This window comes from Erinaceus europaeus, chromosome 7, assembly GCF_950295315.1.
Source record: "Erinaceus europaeus chromosome 7, mEriEur2.1, whole genome shotgun sequence".
Taxonomy (NCBI): Eukaryota; Metazoa; Chordata; class Mammalia; order Eulipotyphla; family Erinaceidae; genus Erinaceus; species Erinaceus europaeus.
The window spans coordinates 11,208,202-11,232,476 of record NC_080168.1 but is presented as its reverse complement, the minus strand read 5'-3'; the positions used below and the strand labels follow the sequence as shown (position 1 = coordinate 11,232,476).

Sequence of the window (24,275 nt, the reverse complement as noted above, 5' to 3'; positions counted from 1 at the left end):
CCCTGCAGGTGGAGAGCCGGGGGCTAGAACTGGGATCCTTGTGTGGGTCCTTGCCTCTTATGTACTATGTGCGCTTAACCCAGTGCGCCATTGCTCGACACTCAAAATTCTGTCTCCCCTATAAACATGTAAGATAAAAATTGGTTCAGGGAGGTTTTTCAGTGGAAGCATGCTTGGGTGAGATCTTGGATTCAATTTAATTGACATTAAAAAAAATAAGATTTTTCTCGATGAATGAATGAATGAACAAATGAATGAATTAGATGAAGTGAAATCCTATGCAGGGCACAAATATCCAGCCCAGTAGGGACTCAGCTTCCTCCTCTCTCTTCAGTCTGCCTTCTCTCTCTCCTGGCTTCTCTTCTCCTGAACCCACATGCCGTTTTCTGCCTCTGAGACTGTCTCTGGCCCTTGGGCAGAGGCTTTGCCAGACCCCTTGGTCCCTGCCCTGCCTGGCTCTGGGACTTACCCCGTGGAGACAGGAGTCATGCCATGAAGTCAGAACCAAACTTCTTTAACCAGGACTCACTTTAAAGAAGCCTTCTAATTATGAGAATATAACCTTTCCTCCAAGGAGCTGTTTCTGTAAAGAATGGTTGTGAGGCCCATAAGGAGCCACCACTGCCAAAATATTTCTAAGTTCTTGCGCAAAGCGTTTTCTCAACTTGGGAGGGTGTCACGGTTTCCCATTAATTGGTGACTCCAGCCTGTCTGAGAGACTCCCCTGCCCCAGCTTCCCTCTGTGACACCCAGGCTTGTGTCCCTCCACCTGATTTTTGCAGGCTGAATCTTTGTGTATGTAAGTGAATAGTGTTCACATTTTTTGTTTTTATTTTATTTATCTTACCTAGACAATGTCTATCAGTTTTGATGATTTTTTTTTCATTGATTTTCTTTTTTTTTCATTGGGGGGATAAGTGGATTACAGTTGACAGTAAAATACAGTAGTTTGTACATTTGAAACATTTCTTAAGTTTTCCACATAACAATCTAACCCCCTCTCGGTCCTTCTCTGACATCATGTTCTAAAATCAGTGCCCCCCTACCCCCACCTCACCCTAGACAGAGTCTTTTACTTTGGTCAATACTCCAACTCCAGTCCAAGATCTGCTTTGTTTTCCCTTCTGTTCTTATTTTTCAACTTCTCTCTGAGTGGGATCACCCCATATTCATTCTTCTCTTTCTGCCTTATCTAGCATAACATGATCTCACTCACAGATGTTAAGTAAAGAAGCAAGGACAGTAAGGCAACACAGGAGAAACTGGGCAATGTGTCTTGCACCAAAGCAAAGGACTTTGAGGAAGGAGGGAACGAGATGTGATGGAGGGGTGCTGGGGTCTTGGGGCACGATGATGAAAAAGGACCGAAGCTGGGGGAGAGAGTGCCTTGCAAACCACCTTCATGGGAAGATGAGATATTGTGCCTACGTAACAACAGTTTTACCTATGTGACAAAAACCAGTTAACAGCCCAATAAATCAAAAGTAAACTAATAATAGTCCTAAGGATTCCAACTTGTAATGATGTTCTGAAGATGCTGTTTCCTGTCTTTTGAAGGGCTGGCTTCTGTTTTTGGGAATAGAAGAGGTGCTGGATAGAGACAAAGGCAATTAGACTGAAGGACCAAGGTCCCAAGTGCCAGAGCCTGGTGCCATATATATCAACAAAAGACCATCAATTCCCTGTGAATCCGTACTTTGTCTTGTGGGGGGCTGACTCCTCACCCCTCAGACATTTCCTGGCACACAGGTCTGCTGAAGCAGTGAGTCAGTTTGCTGAGAGCCTTTGCCTGAAAACCAGCTCCGTCTTTGTAGATTTCAACTCTGAGGAATGCTATCTAATGCTAACAGTATCCATGAAATGTTTTCCATGGGACCTTGGTCCTGCAGTTTAACAGCCTTCACATTTTTTATTTTATTTTATTGGCGGGTAAACTAATTACACGGTATAATTTTCGACACGTGGGTTCAATCTCTCATCTCCTGGGGATATATGTTTACAGAAAACTGTTTCCCAAAGTAAGTCCTGTTCTACCATCATGCACCAGGACCCCAGCACCCCTCCATCCCTTCTTTTCCCTCCCTCCCCAGAGTCCTTTGCTTTGGTGCAACAAACCACATCCTGTTCAGGTTTCACTGTGTTTTTCCTTTCTGTCTTTGTTCCTTAAGTCTCACCTATGCCTTTGTTCTTTACATCCTAAGGTGGGACTTGGAGTTTCCAAGCTCTGACATCAGAGGCCCTTGGGGCTGGCTGGTGCTGTGGTTTGGGGACTGTTCTGTGACCTGTAGGATGTTTAGTAGCTTCCCTGGCCACTCCCTTCTCAATGTCCATCCCCCCTGAACACGCCACTTGTGGCACAAAACTATTGTTTCCTTGCATTTCCACAGGCCCCCTGGGAGTGGGACCACTGACCTACAAGGAGAAACCAGCCAATGACGAAGAGTTCTGGGCCAGATCTCTCTCTCTCTGTTGGGTTTCTGGGACCTGTCAAAGGTGCTGAGCGCTAGTGCCAGCAGCAAGATGGAGCTACCCAGGGACTCAGCATCCTTCTTCTCTCCCAGTCTACCCAGGATGGCGGGTCTTTGGCCCGGGCAACCATCCTTTGCAGTGTTTTTCAGATGGAGAGTATAGATTGTGTCAGAGTGGCAGGGTACTTTAGGGAGTGCCTTTGGGAGACCATAGGTTTTTTTTTTTGTTTTTTTTTTAAATTCTAATACCTGGTATTTATCATTTTAAAATTGTTGATTTATTTTAATGAGAGATTGATAGGAGAAAGAGAGGGGCCCTGGTGGCAGTGCACCAGATTAAGTGCACATAGTACAATAGGAAAAAGAGAGAGAGAGATTGAACCAGCTCTAGCTTATGCATAAGGCAGAAGTAAAGATTAAAGTGTGGCTCTCTGGGGCCTCAGACTTGCAAGTCCTAACTGCAATGCTTAGCTAGCTATCAAGTCCTTTAACTTTTTTTTCTTTTAAAGATTTATTTACTTATTTTTACATATGTGTAGTGGATAAGAGGGAGACATTCTCAGGTCTGACAGGCAGGTGCTTAGAATCAAAGCAGCAAGATGGAAGATCTCAGGCCAAGTGTTAAAGATTTTCTGTCTAATTGCCTTGGGTGGGTGGAAGAGACACCATCATGGTTTAAGGCCCCAGGTTCAATCCCCTGCACTATCATAAACCAAAGCTGAGTTGCGCTCTGGTAGAAACATAAATAAACACTTAATAGTCACTCATTTAACTTGGATTCCTTGGTTATGCCGGCAAATAATAATAAAAAAGGACTGGGAAGTTGCTTGGTGGGTAGAACATAGACTTTACCTTGTGTGAGGACTTGGGTTAGAACCCAGGGCCATATGGAAGCAGCATGAACAACACCAAAGGAAAGCATTTGTGGAGAGTGGTAGCAGTGGAGACGGGTGGTGGCATACCTGATTAAGGGCACATACAACTAAGCACAAAGACTCATGCAAGGATCTGGGTTCAAGACCTCACTCCCCACCTGCAGGGGGGATGCTTCACAAGTGGTGAAGCAGGTCTGCAGGTATCTCTCATTCTCTTTCTCTTTCCCTTTCTATCTCCCCCCCCCTCTCAATTTCGCTCTGTCCTATCCTATAAAATGGAAAAAAAAATAGCTTCCAGGAGCAGTGGATTTGTAGTGCCAGCACTGAGTTCCAGTGATAACTATGGAGGCAAAAGAAAAAAAAAAGAGTGGTACCAGTGTTCTCTCCTATGGTTTGTCTCTTCCTCTCTTTTATCTTCATTTTTCTTTCTCTCTTTAAAAATAATGATTTAGCCAAAATGGGGAGGCTGTTCCCTACTCTGTCACCATACATGTGACCCTGAGCCAGCATACTTGCTAACAGACTGATATTTTGAGTTCTGGCCAGTTACATGTGTCCTTTTTTCCTTTCCTTACCAAGGTTATCACCGAGGCCTGGTACCTCCACAACTTCATTGCCTCCAGTAGCTATTTTTTTTGTTTTTGTTTTTGTTTTCATAGAGAGTGAGAGCCCTACCTGCAGGGAGAGAGCTTTGTGAGTGGTGAAGCAGTGCTGCAGGTGTCTCACTGGGTAGCAATCTGTCCCTTGCTATGTGTACGACCCAGGTTCAAGCCCCAGCTCCACGTGGATGGTGTCACAGCACCATCAGAAGCTCTAGTGCTCTATTGTGCCCTCCTCACTCTCTGAATATAGACACGTCCTGGGAACAGTGAAATCACACTCACACACACCCCAACTCCACAATACATACACACGTACACACATCTTGATGGGAGGTTGCTTTAGTTTTGAAGAACTATAAGGAAAGTGCCAGTTGAGACTAGTTTCCGGCTCAGCCAGTAGAGTACACATACTACCTGGAACAAAGACCAGGGTTCAAGTTCCCCAGTCTGCACCTGTAGGGTAGAAACTTCATGAACGAGTGGGGCAGTGCTGCAGGTTTTTCTCCTTTCTGTCATTCCCTCTCTATTTCTCTCTGCCTCTCACGATCTATCAGACATGAAAGGACAAAAAGGTAACTGTTGTCCTGCTCTTTTACCCAACTTCTGTCAGGTAGAAACACACATCTCTTACATTGGTCTCATCAGCTCCTGGTGATTTTCCTTGGTTTTATGGCAGAAGCATTAGGGACTTCCTGATGCCAGGGTCGAAATACAGGAGGCTTTAAGCTACCCATGGAGCACGAACCGACTCCTGGTAACATCCATCTTTTCAACAAGACTTGTCATCATTTTGTCTGGGAAGTAGTGGTCTCCAGGCTAGTTGTTGAAACATGGATGTCATTTCATACCTGCCTGTACTCCACTCCCCCCACCAACCCGAGTCCCTCTCCACCATCCTGACTATCCCACACCTTCGCCTTACCTAGATCTCCCTCTAGTCCAGAGCCCTTTGCTTTGTTTTTATTGCCATTATTATTATTTCAAATTTATTTTTTAAAACTTCTTTTTAAATTTTTATTTATTTATTGGATGGAGACAGCACAAAATCGAGAGGGAAGGGGTGATAGAGAGGGAGAGAGATAGAGAGATACCTGCAACACTGCTTCACCACTTACAAAGCTTTCCCTCTGCAGCTGGGGACTAGGGGCTTGAACTCTGGTCCTTGAGTATTGTAACATGTGCGCTCAGTCAGGTGCACCACCACCTGGTCCCTTTACCATTATTTTTTATTTAATTTAATTCAATTTATATATGTATATATATATATTTTTTTTTCCACCAGGGTTATCACTGGGACTCAATGCCTGCATGATGAATCTACTGTTCCTGGCAGACTTTTTTTTTTGTATTTTATTATTTTATTTGATTGCACAAAGAAAAATTGTGAGGACAGGAGGAGATAGTGTGAGAGAAAGAGGGACATTTGTATCTGGGCTTCATTGATTGTGAAGCTTCCTCTTCTGCAGGTAGAGACTAGGGGCTTGAACCCTGGTCCTTATGCATGGCAATATGTATACTCAGCTGGGCACACCACTGTTCAGCCCCCAGAATCCTTTGCTGTGCTCCAATGTACTTGATCCAGTCTAAACTGCACCAAGCCTCACTGGTTATGTTTTTTATACATCTACTTTTTATTTTTTTATTGATTTAATAATTATCGACATAGGATAAGAGGGGTTCAATTCCACACAATTCCCACCACTAGAGTTTCATGTCCCATCCCCTCCACTGGAAGCTTTCCTATTCTTTATCTCTCTGGGAGCATGGACCCAGGATCATTACAGGGTGCAGAAGGTGGAAGGTCTGGCTTCTGTTATTTCTTTCTTTTCAAAAAATATTTTATTTTTTATTTATTATTGGATGGAGACAGAAATTGAGAGGGGAGGGGAAAATAGAGAAGGCGAGAAACAGAGAGACACCCGCAGTCCTGCTTCACCTCTTGTGAAAGTTTCCCCCTTCAGGTGAGCACCAGGGGCTTAAACGTAGGTCCTTGCACACTATCATGTGTGCACTTAACCAGGTGCACCACCACCTGGCCCCCACTTCTGTGATTTCTTCTCCACTGAACATGGGTGTTGTCAGGTGGGTCCATACTCCCAGAGGTGGGGTTCCAGAACACATTGGTGGGGTCGTCTGCTCAGGTAAGTCAGGTTGGCCTCATGGTAGCAACTGCAACTTGGTGACTGAAAAAGCATTAAGATATAAAGCAGAACAAATTGTTTAATAATCAGGAGCCCAAATGCAGGTTACAAATATAAATATAACAGATGAGATTTGGGGTCTCCATTTTGGAAAAAGCTAGTAGGTCTATTTTAGGTATACTCCAAGGGGCCCGTGACTTTACTGATTTTTCCCTGAGCCCAACAGCTAGCATGCACCATGGGATAAAGGTATTGTCTGGGGAGATAGTGTCAGAGTTGGAAGTCGGACTAGAAAGCTGGATCAGGGCCAAGAGTAGGTCCCAAGAATGGGAAAAGTATATAAATATGATTAACTGTAAACCCCATTGATTTGATCTGAGGTCCATATTCAGACAGGATCCTGGTGTGACCTCTGTATCCCTGTAGGTCTGAGCTCACTTTTCATAGTCACATGGGAACATTCTAGGCTGCACTCATTTCAGGCCCTGTCTTGCTGAACGGCAGAATATGTTGCCCCAGCCTCCCTTCGGAGAGTGGCACAATCCCTACCACTGTCCCTACATTGAGGGCAAGGTCCTGTAGAGGCCCACAAGAGGCTCTATTGTTGTTTCTATGTTGTTTCTGATGAAGATGACAGTGGAGAGAAGGATCTGTTGGAGGTCTAGGCTCATCTTGTCTATGTGGGAATTCCCTGACTAGGGCCCCAGATGATGGGGTGGCCTGGTAGTGACTAAAAGAACCATCATTAACATATGCCAGTCTCTTGCCCTTATCCAGCTTTTGTAGTCTTTACTTTGTCTAAGAAGGTTAGCCTTGGAGTGATTGAGGGAAGTGAAGTAGGAAGTCGGTGAGGAGAATATCTAGGTTTAATTAGAAACTCTTTGACTAAGTACTTTATGATGTCTTTTTAAGGTCTTTCTACTTGCTTGCTGCATTTATTGAGTCACTGCAAATTATTGTGCACTTTAAGGTATATATTTTCCACTAACTTTTGGGTACATGTGCATATGTGCCCTATCTCATGGGCCCTGGTCTATGTATCTAGGCTCTGTGGCTTCATTAGGAGTGCACCATCCAAAATGGAATTAAGGAGTCCTGTGAACTAGGAAAGGTCTCACTGAAGTATTGGAGCTGAAGGGCTGACATTCCATGCCTGATGTCTCTGGGCACAATCCAAAGTGAAACATGCTGAGGTGGTACTGGTCACACTCCTTTGCTTGAAACCAGTAAATATAGAATCAAATGGTCTAGGATCTAGAGAAGCAAGTCAGAAAAGCAGCCACACCCCAGAGATTCCAGGACTGGGGGAAAAATGTGGTTTCATAGAGAATGGGGAAGGTTCCTCCAGTCTTAGTGTTTAAGGAGGCACTAGATATTTATTATTACATCTACTTTTCTAACTGTACTGTAGAGCCTTTGAAAGCTTATGGTTAAAAAAGAATAACTGGGACCAGGCAATGGGGCACCCAGTTGAGTATTCACTCTACCATGCACAAGGACCTGGGTTTAGGTCCTCGTTCCAACCTCCCACCTGTGGATAGGAAGCTTCATGTGTGATTAAGCAGGTCTGCAGATGTCTGTCTTTCTTTGTCTCCCTCTCCATTTCTCTCTGCCTTTGTAAAGAAACAAAAGCAAAAGGGGAAATAAGTGGTGTCTGGAAGTAGTGGGTTTGTCAAGCAGGCAGTGAGCGTCAGCAATAAACCTTGTGGCAATAAAACAAAAATACAAACGGATTCTTAGCATCTTTCAAAACCCAACCATGACATGAGTTGAGAGTGGGTGGCAGACGAGTACTTAGGGTGTTTCGTATATGCTTCCTTATCAGTCACTGTTATTATTAATGACAGCAGTATTTGGCTCTGGCTACTGATGGTGCTGGGGACTAAACTTGGGACTGCTCATAAGTAAGTCCTGTCCCAAGCCATTCCGCTGTCTCCCTGTCCCATATAACTTCCTTCTTACTAAACACGTTGTGGATGAAGGCATGTCGAGTTGAAGGATCTGGACTGAGGAGTTGGACTCCCTGTGTGACTTTGTACCAGTGACTCTGCCTTTCTCACACCCAGCTTCTGAATTTGTAAAATGGGACAGACTGGGCCCGTCTCCCCTCTCAGTGTCAGTGGTTCTGCTCATACAGCATAAGTTGGGGCAATTTTGTTCTCTTTCTGGTTTCTATGTTGTGTTTTTCAAATTCTACTTTATAGCCATTTCCCATTCTGAAATGAAAAACATATTAGCATGTTATTATTATTATTTTTTTTTTTCAAATTTGTCTCCCTGGAAGGCCTTGTTTTTTCAAAGTTAATAGCCAATTTGGAATGTAATCATAGCTTTTCAGCTTCACAGGCATTCTAGTATACTTTAGTTCTCATTGTGTGTGGTTGTGTTACCATCCAAGGAAATCGCCATTAGAGACTGACCTCATGGAGAATTTACTAGGTTGAATTTGTGATTCAAATCAGAATTAAGATTAATATAGTAATGCGCTTAAAACTTGCTGTCTCTTGATACCTTTATCTTTTTTTAGACGAGGAGTTAGGGCATCGAATGAACACAGGCTTCCCCCCCCCCCCCCAGGTCTAACGTAGCACAGACTAGTAGTTTTAGTACCTAGCAGTTTTTCCTAATGGCATTCTGTTGGGCTGAGCTGGGGGCAGTGGCCATCATCACACTTTGCTCAAACAGAACATTGTAGATTCTAGTTTGCCTTATGTTGGAAGGAAGCTGACATCAGGGGCAGTGTGGTCTCTGCTTCTGACAGTTCTGAATAACATTTCAAAATAAAAAGCACTAGGGCTGGGAGATAGCTTGCTTGGTAGAGCTCACACATTATGATTCACAAAGACTCAGGTTCTAAGCCCAGCACCATATGGGGACCCAATAGGTCAAGGGAAAGCTCCACAGATTGGGGGAGCAGTGCTGTGGAGTCTGCTTTTCTCTCTGCCTCTCTCTCTCTCCCTCTCTTTTGGACTGTCTCTTCTTAGTCATAATGAGGGCTTTCACAGCTGACTTTTCCAGAGAGAGAGAGAGATGGAAAAGGCTGGGGAAGAGGGAGTCCTGGCAGTACTGAAGCTTTTCTAATGCAGTGGGAGTTGGGCTCAAACCTGGGTTGCGTACATGGAAAAGCAATGCACTATCCAAGTGAGTTATTTTGCTGGTCCCAGTCCATCTCTTTCTCTCCCTCCCTACCCTCTGTGAAATTTTAACATTGGGGGGGGAAGCCAGGAAGCAGTGGAACTGCCCAACACAAAGTCCTGGGACTACAGTAGATGAATGAATGAATGAATCAATCAATAAATACATATAAGTATCAGACATATATAGATGTGACACTGTCCTCCCTAAAATCTAGTCGTAAATCCATAAAGACCTATACAAGACACAAGCAATCTAAACAGCTCTGACGGTGCTGAAGCAAAGTCACTCTGCAGTGGAGGTCTCTGCAAAGCCAGTGCCTCCTGTGATAGGCTTCCAAGCTGCTCTTGGTGCTGTTTCTTATAAAACCAAGACAACATAAGAGCTCAAACCCTGTCTGGGAGCCTTGGGCTCAAGGCTGCTGGCTGCCCTCATCAGGTGGCTGGTTTGAGAGTGACATGCTTTATTCAGAGTCTTTTTTTTTTTTTCTCTCTCTCTCCAGGTTATACTGGAGCACTGTGTCAATCCAAGATCGATTACTGCGTTCTGGACCCCTGCAGAAATGGAGCCACGTGCGTGTCCAGCCTCAGTGGATTCACGTGCCAGTGCCCAGAAGGTAAACATGGCGCCACAAGAATTCTTTTCCTCCTTCCTTTCTCTCTTCCTCCCTCCCTCCCTCCCTCCCTTCCTTCCAATAGGGCAGAGATAAATTGAGAGAGAGAGAGAGAGAGAGAGAGAGAGAGAGAGAGAGAGATGGAGAGAGAGAAGGACCTGCAGCACTGCTTTACTGTTTTGAATCTTCTCCCCTTGTAGGTGGGGACAGGAGGCTTGAACCTGGGTCCTTGTGCATGGTGATGTGTGTACTCAACCAGGTGTGCCAATGCCTGACCCCTCTTCCATTTTAAATCTTAAGCAAATCCTATCAGTTTGTGCTTTAAAGTTCTGAAATACTCTATGCTGGAGAATTTGGTATTTTGTTCCATTTATAATCCAAAAATAACACTGATTCTTGTTGTTCTTTTTAAATCTCTTTGCTAGAATAACTTGAAAATTTTGCTTGGATATTAGCCACAGACTAGTAATTTCTGTGATTTTGATGTCTCCACTGAAAATAGGTAACTATAATAGTTTTTTTTTTCCCCCTCCCGAATGGTGAAATTTCACTTGTTAAGATTCTTCTTAGTTTGTGAAAGTGTTTGGTTTTTTGATACCCGTTCACATAACAATTTTCCAGATTCACTTGCTTCTGTCTTTAAATCCACTTTGTAATACTTCAGAAATTTCCGGCCACCTGGAAAGCCATCATCTTTAGCTCCACTTTTGTTTTAAATTGAGTTTTCCTGTTGGAGAAGTTTCAGCCAAGGAAGCGGGCAGATAATCACAGCTATTGAGCTGGTGTTGGAGGGATGATCTTGTACTGAAGGCAGTTTTGTTCCCATTTCTGCTTGCAGGGATGTTCTGGAAGGGATTACACTAAACCTTTAATGTTGTGAGAATAACAGGCTATTAGAGGTTTCTCCCCGCCCTGAAAGCCAGCATGTGAGCTCCTGATCCCCAGATGCGACAATGACAACTTCATATTGTAGAGTGGCATCCTCCGGAGAGGTTAGATGTGGAATCTGACTTGCAAGGAAACCTCTTGGTAGGGGAAGTTCTCCTTCAGCATCCTTGGATGAGAGGCCGGAGGAGGGTCACGGAGTCAGGCTGCTGATGAAAGTCCACTCACCTCCCAAGTTACTAAGGGCCTGGTGGTGCCAGAAATAGCTCCTGTTAGCAAATACCAAAATTTGGTGCCCGCTGCCAGCAAGTCAATATTCAAGAGATAAATACTGCTGAGAGGACGATAAAGCAAACTCATTATCTCTTGCTGTCAGCCTAGGACTTACGGGCTGTGTGGGGAAGGAGAGGTAGGGTGCTGGTAACAGAGATGTCCCCATGTTTTCTCTCAATACCGGTGGTCTGTGTGTTCAGTCTCCCTTCCCCTCTCTTGGAAGCCCCCCTATTTTTTTTAAATCTCTCTGGGAGTATGGGCCAAAATTATTTATGGGGTGCAGAAGGTGGAAGATGTGACTTCTGCAATTGCTTCTCTGCTGGACATGGATATTGGCTGGTTGATATATACTCCCAGCCTGTTTCTGTCTTTCCCTAGTGGGGTAGGGCTCCGGGGAAGTGGGCAACCACCATTTTAAAGAAGCCCCTTCTGTTGACTTGGTTGTTGTAGGAAGTTAACATCCTTTTTTTTTTTTTTAAAGTATGATCACATGATATCACTATGGAGGTTATAAGTGTATATCATTGATATTTTTTTTTATCTTTTTATTTATTTCCTTTTTTTATGCCTCCAGGGTTATTGCTGGGGCTCAGTGCCTGCACTACAAATCCACTGCTCCTGGAGGCTATTATTTCCCTTTTGTTGCCCTTGTTGTTTATTTGTGTTGTTGTTACTATTATTGTTGTCATTGTTGTTGGATAGGACAGAGAGAAATGGAGAGAGGAGGGGAAAACAGAGAGGGGGAGAGAAAGATAGACACCTGCAGACCTGCTTCACCGCCAGTGAAGCGACTCCCTTGCAGTTGGGGAGCCGGGGGCTCAAACTGGGATCCTTCCACGGGTCCTTGTGCTTTGTGCCACGTGCCCTTAACCTGCTGCACTACTGCCTGCCCCCCCCCCTTTAAATCTTTTCAAAAATATTTTTTAGTTTTCTACTAGAGCACTGCTCAGATTTGGTCTTTTGTGGTGCCAGGGATTGAACTTGGGACTTTGAAAATCTTTTTGTGAAAATCTTTATGCGATCTCTTTGGCCAGCTCTACAGACTGAAAATCACCCTGTGCTCTCCAACCCACAGCCTTCCCCTCCACTTGTCGGAACCACTTGGCCTTTCAGTCTCAAAAGCTTATTACTTTATTTGCTTGTAGACATTATGATTTATAGAGCACTTTGCACTTTTAGAAGAGCCTGTGGCTCCAGGGACCTTCTCCTGTTAGCTGTACTGTGGTGGGGAAAAAGTCTGAAAAGTGTCTGAGTTCACAAAGTGTTCTGGAGTTCTGAGCTAGCACATAACCTCTGCCCATGTCCTTTCCTTTATCTCTGAGTGATCTACATTTTAGTGTATTGGATGTGTAAGTCTGTCTTCACATATAATGTGTGTATGTAAAGTTAATTGAAAGGACACTGCAGACATCATGAGACTTCACCCCAAGATGTATCAGTTTGTGTTGTCCGAGACTGAAGGCTTTCTTCTTCATGTCTACTCAGTATCAACATGCCGCTTAGACAGAGGAATCATCTTCCCTGCTATAGTTTGCTGAGCCTTGTCCATTTGCTCCTTTCTATACTTTCTATACTTGAGTTGCTTCTTTATTTTTAAAATCATTTATTTATTATTGGATAGAGACAGAGCGAAATTGAGAGGGAGGAGACAGAGAGGGAAAGAGACAGACACCTGCAACCCTGCTTCACCACTCGCAAAGTTTTCTCCCTTCAGGTGGGGACCAAGGTCTTGAACTTGAGTCCTTGGGCACTGTAATGTGAGCACTTAACCAGGTGCACCACCGCCTGGCCCCCACTTGTACTGCTTCTGTCTTTTCTGTAGTTTCTTTGAGAAAAATGCATTTCTCTCTCCCTTCCTCCCTTCCTCCCCTCCTCCCTCCTTCCTTTCCTTCCTCCCTTCCCCCCTCCCTTCCTTCCTTCCTTCCTTCCTTCCTTCCTTCCTTCCTTCCTTCCTTCCTTCCTTCCTTCCTTCCTTCCCTCCAGGGCTGTTGGTGTGGCTTAGTGCTAGCCTTACTAATCCACTGATCCTGGTGGCCATCTTTTTTCCATTTTATTGGACAGGACAGAGAGAAGTCAAGAGTGAAGAGTGGATGGTGAGAGAAAGACAACTTCAGACATGCTTCACAGATAGTGAAACATCCACCCTGAAGGTGGGGGTCGGGGGCTCAAACTCAGATCCTTGCACGGGTCCTTGTGCTTAGTATTATGCACAGTTAACTGGGTGTGCCTCCTCCTGACCCCTGAGGAAAATGTATTTCAATGATCTTTTCTCTCTCATTTACTCCTGTTGTCCTCCCCATGCACTACCTAGCTCCATATGCTCTTGCTAACAGAAGGCAGACAAGTACTTATTAGACTAAATGTACAAGTTGACACTTGCAGATCACTTACTCACTGAGTCCGCCAACTCACTTGGTCTTCTTCATAGCACTTTTACAAAACTGCTTTTCCCATTCTGCAGATGAAGAAACTTAGGCATATGTGTGTGCCTTGCTAGAGATGCCATAGATAGAAATTTAAATAGCAGACAACAGCAGTTAGGATTATTTTTAAATTTTTATTTATTTATTTGTTTGTTTATTTATTTATTTATGGGATAGAGACAGCCATAAATCAAGAGAGAAGGGGAGAGAGACACCTGCAGACCTGCTTCACCATTTGCAAAGCTCTCCCCCCTAGAGGTGGGGGACTGGGGGCTCGAACCAGGGTACTTGCACATTGTAAGATGTGTGCTCAACCTGGTGTGCCACCACCCTGCCCCTCTACTGGGATTCTTCATGTCTGTTGTATACCACTGCTGAATGTTTTCTTAAAAAAAATAATAAGTATTCCATTGTGTTGAGTTTTAAAGAGTCTCTATAACCACAGGCATGAGTGAAGTACCAAGTCCACTGGGTTCTAAAACTTCTCTCTCTCTCTTTCCTACCAAGGCTATTGATGGGACTTGCTGCTGCATGGTGAATCCACCATTCCCTGTGGCCATTTTTTTCTTTTTTATTATTTTATTGGATAGGACAGAAATAAATTGAGAGAGGCGGAGACAGAAAGGGAGAGAGACAGAGATACCTTTAATAGTTGCTTCACAACTCATGAAACTTCCTCCCTGCAGCTGGGGAGTGAGGACTTGAACCTGAGGCCTTGCACATGGTAATGTGTGTGCTTAACCAGGTGTGCCACTACCTGGCCCCCTCTTTTTATTTATTTTTTTTTGTTTTCCAAATTTTAAAGAGTTTCTTTGTAACCACAGGCATGAGTGAATAAATACTAAGTTCAATGGAAACTTCTAAATGTCCCTACTAAGCATTGCTAAGTTTGGGAAAAGCTAGCGAAAAAAAAAAAGTCTTTTTAAAAATTTTGGTAAGTACAATGAAATCCTTTTACAACGTCCGTCGGAGTCCACACAGCCCTATAAACTGGGCTGTCCCTCTGGGCAGTGCTTTCTGCACTCAGCCTTCATTCCCTCAGTCTTTTCCATCTTTTTTTTTTTTTTTTTAATCTAATTTCCTTCAAGGATCCTTTGCCATCTGATCTGGGCCAAGTCCTTAGTGGCTGAATTCCTTCCCGGGCATTGCTCTAGCTTCCTTTTTAACCTCTTTTCAAAAGTTCAGAGTCATCCAGACCCGAGAGACAGCTTGTGCAGTAATTATCACTTCACCCTCCTTCTTGAAAGGGTCTGTCCTTCTTCTCCATGGAGAATTTTCTCCTTCATCCCTGAGTGCTGCCGGCTTCTTTGAATCCTATTTAACTGCTACTAGATCCAGATTTGAAAAGAGGAGTTTCTGGTTCCAGTAGAGGCACTTGGAAACCTAAGTAGTAATAAATGCTTTAACATGGTGAATGATAACCACCGTTGTCAGTCATTGGGGCAGGTTTTGTTGCCTGTGTTCTGACTGTTTGCATCAGTTGTCTTGATGTGTGATTTAGAACACTGACATCTTTCAATTCGGTGTTCTCCATCTGGAGGTAAGTCATCTTTGTCAGAAAGGAGTGAACTGGCATGTGATTTTTTTTTTTTTTTTTTTTTACCACAGCACTGCTTAGCTCTGTCTTACGGTGGTGCAGGGAATTGAACCTGGGACCTTGGAGCCTCAGGATTTAGAGACTCTTTGCAGAACCATTATGCTATCTACCTCCATCTGGATGTGAGTTCTCAAAGGATCACATTGTTTAGGTGTGAAGGCTCCTTCACCTCTTCTAAAGCTTTTTGATTCTTTGGATTTCACTTTTGCTTTCCCCTTTTAGATTTATTTACTTATATGTTTTGAGAGAGAGAAAGATCTGATACTATGGCATCATATGCAGGGCTGGGGTTCAACATGAAATCTCACAAATACAAGGAATGCACTCTACCTGCTAAGCTACCTCCCTGGCCCATGTTCTCAGTTTCAAAAATGAGATGATGCTCCTAACTTCTCTGGGCAGACGACGTCACCAGTGAGTCCTGGAACCTCACTTCTCCAGAGCCCTACTCCACTAGGGGATCACAGAAACATGCTGGGGCTATGGGTCCACCTGCCAATGTCCATGTCCAGTGGAGAAGCGGTTACAGAAGCCACTCCCACCTTCTGCATCCCATAAAGAATTTTGATCCGTACTCCCAGTGGGGGAGAAGTGGTGGGGGAAGATGACCAGCAGGCTCTGAACTCCAACACCATCAGGACCCAGAGAGAGAAGAGGAAAAAGGGAGGGACATTTGGATGTAATAGGTGTATGTGTGACTTGGAAAGGAAGAGAAGATGGGACCTTTTTGAGCCATTTTTGAAAATCCCATTTTGAGCCCTTGGCTCCCCACCTGCAGGGGAGTCGTTTCACAGGCGGTGAAGCAGGTCTGCAGGTGTCTGTCTTTCTCTCCGCCTCTCTGTCTTCCCCTCCTCTCTCCATTTCTCTCTGTCCTAACAACGACGACATCAATAACAACAATAATAACTACAACAACAAGGACAACAAAAAGGAATAAATAAATATTTTTAAAATTTTTAAAAAAAGAAAAGGGGGGAGGCAAATATATACAAATATAGACAGACAGTTGTAATAACAATAGTTAACCCATATCTGTACCCATAGGTGAACTGCTGTAGCTTCCAATGGAAGGTTTGGGGACACAGAATTCTGGTGGTGGGAACAGTGTGGCATTATATCCCTGTTGTCTTGTAATTTTGTAAATTGATAATAAATCATTAATAAAAACCATTTAAAAAAAGGAAAGAAAATAGGAAGACCTGGTTACCACAAGAGAGTCAAAGGGTGTTTATATTCCAGCCTTTTTCTCCTTAAGAGCCCCCTGTGCTGGGTTAATATCTGTCTTGCTGTTCCAAGTAATGTTTGTAGAGAAGTTTCACGACCCCTTGACGCCTCTTGCTCAGACCTGGAGCCACAATGTAACATCAGCTCAGAGGCCCCGGGGGCCAGTCCCATTACAGCAGGCTCCAGGCCTTTATCCAAACTAGTTTTTTTTTTTTTTTTTAACATTTTAAAGCTGTGACTAAGCTGGTCTATAAAACCCTTTGTAGAAACTGAACACTAGCGAGGATGTTTGGTCTCTTAAGGTGATTCACACGCCAAAGTCACACGTGTCATAAAATCTCTCCAGCTGGGAGTTCAGGGGATGAAATGTTGGAACCTCCAGCATGGAGTCCTGGGTTTGATCCCCAGTGCCGGTTAAGCCAGAGTGATGCTCTCGTGCTCCCTCCTCCCTTCTTTCTCATAAATAAATAAATAAGTACTGTTTGAAGAGTTAATCTTGTTTCTGAGAGAGGGAAGGGAGAGAGACGACTCTATCATTTTGCTATTTTATGCCGTGCTGGGACTTTGCAGGGTGTGCATTCTGCCTCTGAACTTGCCCTCCTGGCCCCACACTTGGACTCCTCTCCCCAACCTGCCTATTTTTGTTTCCTTTCCAGTGAGTTAAGAAGACTTTTGCTTGGGTTCAGTGCGGAGTTTACAGATGTTATTTTTGGGACAATCTGGGTTTTTTTTGTTTTGTTTTTCAGAGTTGATTTTAACATATCAGGAACACAACATCAATGCATTTGTTCTTCAAGGCAACAGATGCCCTTATCTTAGAAATAAATAATTTTTTTTATCTTTCCCCAAGGCTGAATTTATCTCAATACTCATTCCTCCCCAGCACTTGGAAGAGGCCAGACTGAAATCTTTATCTAACTTGGACCAGAGTGCCATGGGATACAGTCCTGGGTTTTTGTACTTAACTGTTGGGGTCTGGACTCTTGTAAGTATCTGAAAGTAGGACTCACAGAGAGACCCAGGCAGAGAGAAAGAAATTGAGAAGGGAGGGAGAGATAGAGAGGGAGAGAGAGACAACTTCATTCCTGCCTCAGCTGCTTGTGAAACTTCCCCAACAGGGAACAGGGGCTCGAACCCCATTCCTTGGGCATGATAACATGTGTGCTCAACCAGGTGCCCCACACCCAGTCCCCGTGTTAGTTATTGTTACCACATTCTGATGTTGGTGTAATAAGCCTCCGACTCTTGTTTTTTCCAACCTAGTTCTCATCTCATGTGACCTAATATCACACTGATAAAAGGCAGCTGAAGATAAATAATTTCACTCCTCCTTATGTAATAACCCAGTTTTGAGGTATTTTTGTACTGCTCTTCTTTTGAATTGCCCCAATTATGCTTGATTACTTTTAAAGTGAGGAACGTGTCAGTTTTAGATACAGGGCAGTCTGAGTTCCAGTGTGCTAACAGCCTGCACTTAGAAATCCCATGTCCTCTGCCTCAGGGGCTCCATGGCGTGAGCCACTCAGTGCTTTGTGCCCCTGCTTCACCTCCTCTTCTGTTATGACCTAGGGCTGTATATGGTGCTTGAAACACACTTCATCATTTCCCCTGGATAGTCAAGAAATCTGTGCTCAGATGAACTCAAAGGGAAAAAAAGTGTCTATAATTATCTCCCCCAAAAGACCCCCTGTTACCATGCATGATATCATAAATGAAGGCTGGGGTTCAAGCCACCAGTCCCCACTTGCAAGAGGGAGGCTTCATGAGCGGTGGAGCAGTGTTGCAGGTGTCTCTTCTCTCTGTCTTCCTCTCTCTATCTCTTACCCTCTGTCTCCCTGGTGGTCCCTGAATCCCTAGGATTCAGGCTTGAACCTCTGTTGAAAAAAAGAAAGAAAGAAAGAAAGAAAGAAAGAAAGATTTGACCACTGGGAAAGGTGGACTCATGCAGGCACTGAGCGGCAGTGATGGTTTTAGGGACAAAAAAAAGAAAACAAAGTTTTAAGCAAACCATCTTTGAAGTCCCCCCATGTGCATATGTATATGTATCTCTGCTTATTGGTTCATTGATTCTTTTTGCTATCTCTAGAGATTTTTTTGTTGTTGTTGTCGTATCTAATTAAAACAGACAAAAGGAAGAAGTGACCATGAGGAGTAGTGAATTTTTCAAACAATAAAAAAAAAAAGGAAAGAAAGAAAGGAAAAGAATATAAAAGCTGGATTTGGGTTTTACTGCAAGTTCTCTCGGACACGAGTTTCTTAAAACTGAGCACTGTGTCCTGTGTCCTCTCCTGTATCATTAATTCTATTTTTAAAAATATATATTTTTATTTATTACCTTTTGTTGCCCTTGTTGTTTTATTGTTGTGGTTATTATTGTTGTTGTTGTTGTCATTGTTGGATAGGACAGAGAGAAATGGAGAGAGGAGGAGAAGACAGAGAGAGGGGGAGAGAAAGATAGACACCTGCAGACCTGCTTCACCGCCTGTGAAGCAACTCCCCTGCAAGTGGGGAGCCGGGGGCTCGAACCAGGATCCTTATGCTGGTCCTAACGCTTAGCACCACCTGCGCTTAACCCACTTCACCTGCGCTGCCGCTCGACTCCCCATTAATTTTATTTTTAAAGTATATTTTATTTATTGATTTTGGATAGAGACAGAGAGAAGTTGAGAGGGATGGGGAAGAGAGAAAGAGACAGGGAGAGACACCTGCAGCACTCCTTCACCACTTGTGAAGCTTCCCTCCTGCAAGTGGGGACCAAGGGCTTGAACCTGCAATGAGTGCACTGTAGTGTGTGCGCTCAACCAGGTGTGCCACTGACCAGCCCCCTCCCCATTAATTCTTTTTTCTAAACGATTGTTATTAATGACTGCATTTCGTTTTATCGTAGGATTGTGGCACAATTTGTTTGATAAGGAACTTGGTCCTTCTCATATGACTTATTGATGACTGCTTATTGATTCATTGGCCATCATTGTGCTAACCACAAGGGGCCCAGGGGTGAGCAGGACAGCTGTGGCTCTGGTGCAGATGGTCTTGGTGAACAAGTAGGCGTGAGGGACAGTGTAGACACTGTTTGTGCTCTGCTGGGGTGACCAGTGGCTGAAAAGAGGGACTCCTCACCCAACTGGGGCACGAAAGGACAGTTAGAAATGTTCAGGGGAAATTGATGTTTAAATTGAGACCAGAAGAAGTCACATGAAGGAGTGTGGCCAGGCTGACAGAGGGAAGAAGTCCCAGGAGGAGACGTGTGTGTGTGTGTGTGTGTGTGTGTGTGATGCAGGGGACAAGAAGGAGGAGTCTCTGGAACAATAGAAGGTCGTGCTGAACTGTAAGAGGTGTGTGTGTGTGTGTGTGTGTGTGTGTGTGTGTGTGTGTGTGTGTGTGTGTGTGTGTGTGTGTGTGTGTGTGAAGAGGCAGCCTGCAGACAGAAGTCAGCTCAGCCAGACATTTAGATGTTATGGAAAAGGGGCAAGACTTCATCCCAGGACCCGGGAGGGCCTCCTAGAATCATTTCCACAGGGGAGGAGGAGGGCTTCAGCATTTAAAAGAAATTTCTGCTTGGAGTTGTCGAGGATTTTGAATCCCATCTCAGTCACAGACAAGCCTGTGAGCGGTTCATTTGTTCCTGATTCCTCTTCTTGAATCACAACTACTCCCAAGTGTCTTTCTTTTCCTGGACTCTGGTCATCTGCCTCTTAGCAGTTTTACATGTGTACTTATTGATCTTTAAAGATGCCCATGAGTGAGCCTGGAGTCTCAGGTGTGTAAATCCTGTGCTCTGTGGCAGAGATATCTCTCCAGGCCCCATGTGCTATTTTTTTTAAATACTTATTTATTCCTTTTTGTTGCCCTTATTGTTTTATTGTTGTAGTCATTATTGTTGTTGTTATTGCTACACTTGATCTTAGCCAAAAGGCCAAGAAGCGATGCTGTTGTTATTGCTGTCGTCGTTGTTGGATAGGACAGAGAGAAGTGGAGAGAAAGATAGTCACCTGCAGACTTGCTTCACCGCCTGTGAAGAGACTCCCCTGCAGGTGGGGAGCTCGAACCGGGATCCTTATGCCGGTCCTTGTGCTTCGTGCCAGTGCACTTAACCCACTGCACTACCGCCCAACTCCTCCCCATGTACTATTTTTAAGTGATTTTATTTTTCTATTAAGGCAAGCTGAATTAGCTACTATGGCAACTTTTTAGCAGAGAGAAAAAAAATACAGTTTTGCAATTTTGTAGTATTTTATGCATTTTTCTGTTAAGCATATGCTGTTCCATCCCAAGGATCAAATATAAATCCAGAGACTATCAGCTAAAGGGAAAAAAGGAAGTTGTATAGAAAAGGTGGGCTGAGGGTCCAGGCAGTGGCTCACCTGGCTTAGCTCATACTAGGAGCTGCAAGGACCTGCTCAAGGATCTGGGCTCAAGACTCCTTTTTTTTTTTTCCCCATACCGGGAGGCAGTGCAGTGACTGAGCTTTGAATTTGCAGGCAGGAAGCCCCAAGTGTGCCTCTGGCACCATATATACAAAAGTTCTGCTCTGATCCCGCTCCTCTCTTCTTCATGAAATAAATAAATCTGTTATAATATTTATTTATAGGGAGAGAGAGAGAGGGAGAAAGGGAGGAAGAGAGAGAGGTGGAGAGGGAGAGGGAGGGGGAGAGAGGGAGATAGAGGGGAGGGAGGAGAGAGAAAGAGAGTGAGAGAGAGAGAGGGAGGGAAAGGAGAGGGAGAGGGAAAAAGAGGGAGAGGGGAGGGGAGGGGAGGGGAGGGGGCAGAGGAGGGAAGGGGGAGGAGGGAGAGGGTGAAGGAGAGGGTGAGAGAAGGGACCAGAGCACATTTTCAACCATTTATGAACTGGGAATAGAAACTGGAGCCTCAGTTTTGCAAATCCTCTGTTCTACCCTGGGAACTGCCCCGCTCTCATTCTCATTTTCCATACTTTATTGGCAGGAAGGCTAATGGTTTACTGTACATGTTTTGATACAAAAATATGACTTCTCAGGAGTTGGGCGGTAGCGCAGCAGGTTAAGCGCAGGTGACACAAAGCGCAAGGACCGGCGTAAGGATCTCGGTTCAAGCCCCCGGCTCCCCAACTGCAGGGCAGTCACTTCACAGGCGGTGAAGCAGGTCTGCAGGTGTCTGTCTTTCTCTCCTCCTCTCTGTCTTCCCCTCCTCTCTCCATTTCTCTCTGTCCTACCCAACAATGATGACATCAGTAACAACAACATCAATAACTACAACAACAATAAAAAACAACAAGGGCAACAAAAGGGAAAATAAATAAATATAAATTTAAAAAAAAAAAGACTTCTCATCCTTCTATGATGGTGTCTAAGTATCTCTTCCAGCCAGGTCCGACCCCCCCCCCCCCATCATACACCAGTGCCCCTCCAGGTCAGAGCTTTCCCTCCTTCCCCAGAATCCTCTGCTTTGGTGCGATGCACCACCCTCAGTAGGACTTCACCATATGTTCCCCTCACTGTCCTTGCTTCTTAAGTTCTACACATGTGTGAGATCATTCAGTAGCGGCCTGTCTCTTTTTGGTTTATTTCACTCAGTGTGATACTTTCAAGTTCTGTCCAAGATGTGGCCATTTTTTTAATTTCCTTTTTCCTCCTTTTCAAAAAATTTGATTTAATAATGATCAACTACCTGGTAGGATAAGAGGGGTTACAATTCCACACAATTCCCACCATTAGAGTTTCATATCCTATCCCCTCCACTGGAAACTTTCCTCTTCTTTACCCCTCTGGGAGCATGGGCCTAGGATCATTACAGGGTACAGAAGGTGGAAGGTCTGGCTTCAGTGACTGCTTCTCCTTTGGACATGGGTGTTGACAGGTCGATCCATACTCCTAGCCTGTTTCTGTCTTTCCCTAGCAGGTCAGGGCTCTGGAGAGGTGGGGTTCCATGACATATTGGTAGGGTCGTCTGCCCAGGGAAGTCAGGTTTGCCTCATGGTAGCAACTGCAACTTGGAGGCTGAAAAGCAGTAAAGTATAAAGCAGAACAAATTGTTTAATAATCAGCAACCTAAATGCAAAAATGTAACAGATGAGATTTGGGGTCTCCATTTTGGAAAAAGCTAGTAGGTTTATTAGGTATACTCCAAGGGGCCCACGACTTTACTGATTTTTTTTCCTGAGCCCTGACATGCACATGGGATAAAGGTGTTGTCTGGGGAGATAGTGTCAGAGTTGGTAATAGGACTAGAAAGCTGAATCAGGGCAAAGAGTAGGTCCCAAGAATGGGAAAAGTATATAAATACTGTTAACTGTAGATCTCATAGATCTGATGTGGGGCCCATGTCTATTCATATTCCGACAGGAGCCTGTGTGACCTCTGCATCCCTGTAGGTCTGAGCTCACTTTCCATAGTCACAGCTGGGAACAGTCTAGGCTGCACTCATTTCAGGCCCTGTCTTGCTGAGCGGCAGAATATGTTGCCCCAGCCTCCCTTCAGAGAGTGGCACAGTTGCTACCACAGTCTCTACATTGAGGGCAAGGTCCTGTAGAGGCCCACAAGAGGGTTTATGATGTTGTTTCTGATGGAGACGACCAGTGTTGGTGGAGAGAGGGATCTGTTAGAGGTCTGTTGCTGCCCCTCCTCTTCAAATACCTCATGGTATTTGGGAAACTGTCCTCTGGGGGGCACTGTTCATCCCAGAACACTGTGAATCTTGGCTCCATGCCCTTTGCACCTTATGCTTCCTTGCTCAAAATATTCCCCTGGTCTTGAATCTGATTTCATTCCCTCCCAACTTTTATGTCCCTTTCACTATACTCTTAAGATGTTCCCCATAATTCTCTACCCCTTATCTGCTTCAGTGGCATGTAGCTGATGGTATCTATTTACGTAAACTTTGAAAAGAAAAAAGATTCCCTTTATATGTTTGCCAGAGAGAGACCAGAGCACCATTCAACTCTGGCATATGGTGGGGTTAGTGATTGAACCTTGTGCCTGCTATCTGTTCCATCTAAGCCAGGGGGTGGGGTGGGGAGTGGGTAGGGGTTATTTTATATTCTTCTGACCACTTTCATTTGTCTTTCTGTTCTGCTATAGAATCTGTTCCTTTTGGGTAGTTTTCATTTTCTCAAGTGGATTTTCTTAGGAACAAAGTAAGAGTCACAGTGAAAATGTACCCGTCACAGGTCTTTTCCACCTGCTGCTGCTGCATTTGCTTTTCCTAGATACCCCCCCCCACACACACTTCCATTTCGTATAACGATCTGCTTTCAGAGAACAGGAACAAATGCGGTCCCTGTTAAGTTTTACATAAACAGCAACCAAAGCCTCTTCCTAGATTCTAACATTATTCCTCTACCTCGCTGACTGCAGCAAAGCTCGGCTTGCTTAGAGGCCAGCACAAACCTCATTCCTCCCGTGAGGGTTTCCTAGCTGGTGCCACCCTGCAACAATCCTTTCTTCTTCTGAATCACTGCCGCTCACAGTAACTGTCCCCACACACAGGGAACCATCACCAACAGCCTGGCCTGGTCCCTCCACCCCCACAACACGCTGGAATCATCCCAGAGATGTTTGCAGTAAGGAGCAGTGAGCTTGAGCCCCGTTCTCTTCAACTTAGACATATGCTTCTGGTTTCTTCCTTTAAAGAATAATCTCTTTGAAGAGTCAAGATTCCACCTTTTTGAGCTGGCTCCTAGAGCTTGCCTTTTATCCTGCTCCTTAAAATACTTAGATGAAGCAACTTTTCCATCTTCACTTTGCTGCAGTGATTTTTTTGGTTTTCTAGTTAAAGTGGCATCTGCCTAAAAATTCACCCTTTTCCTTCCTTGTTCACTGGGATTCTCTAAACTAAATATGGCCCATCTGTCTACTTTTGCTAACTACTCTAGTGTTAAGGAACTCTGCTGTATAGCAGGAAGATTGGAGCCGGGGTCAGTGAAGGAAGAAAGTTTTCTGGGGGTCGGGCAGTAGTGCAGCGGGTTAAGCGCACATGGCACAAAGCGAAAGGACCAGCAGAAGGATCCCGGTTTGAGCCCCCGGCTCCCCACCTGCAGGGGAGTCGCTTCACAGTTGGTGAAA

At 44.5% G+C, this 24,275-nt stretch overlaps 1 protein-coding gene across 1 annotated transcript in view; it reads left to right on the top strand.

Moving 5' to 3' along the window:
- DNER (delta/notch like EGF repeat containing) overlaps window positions 1-24,275 on the top strand; it is a 346,936-nt gene that overhangs the window by 236,344 nt on the left and 86,317 nt on the right. Inside the window, 1 exon segment of the mRNA XM_060193734.1 lies at window positions 9,724-9,837. Coding sequence (XP_060049717.1) covers window positions 9,724-9,837 — 114 coding nt within the window.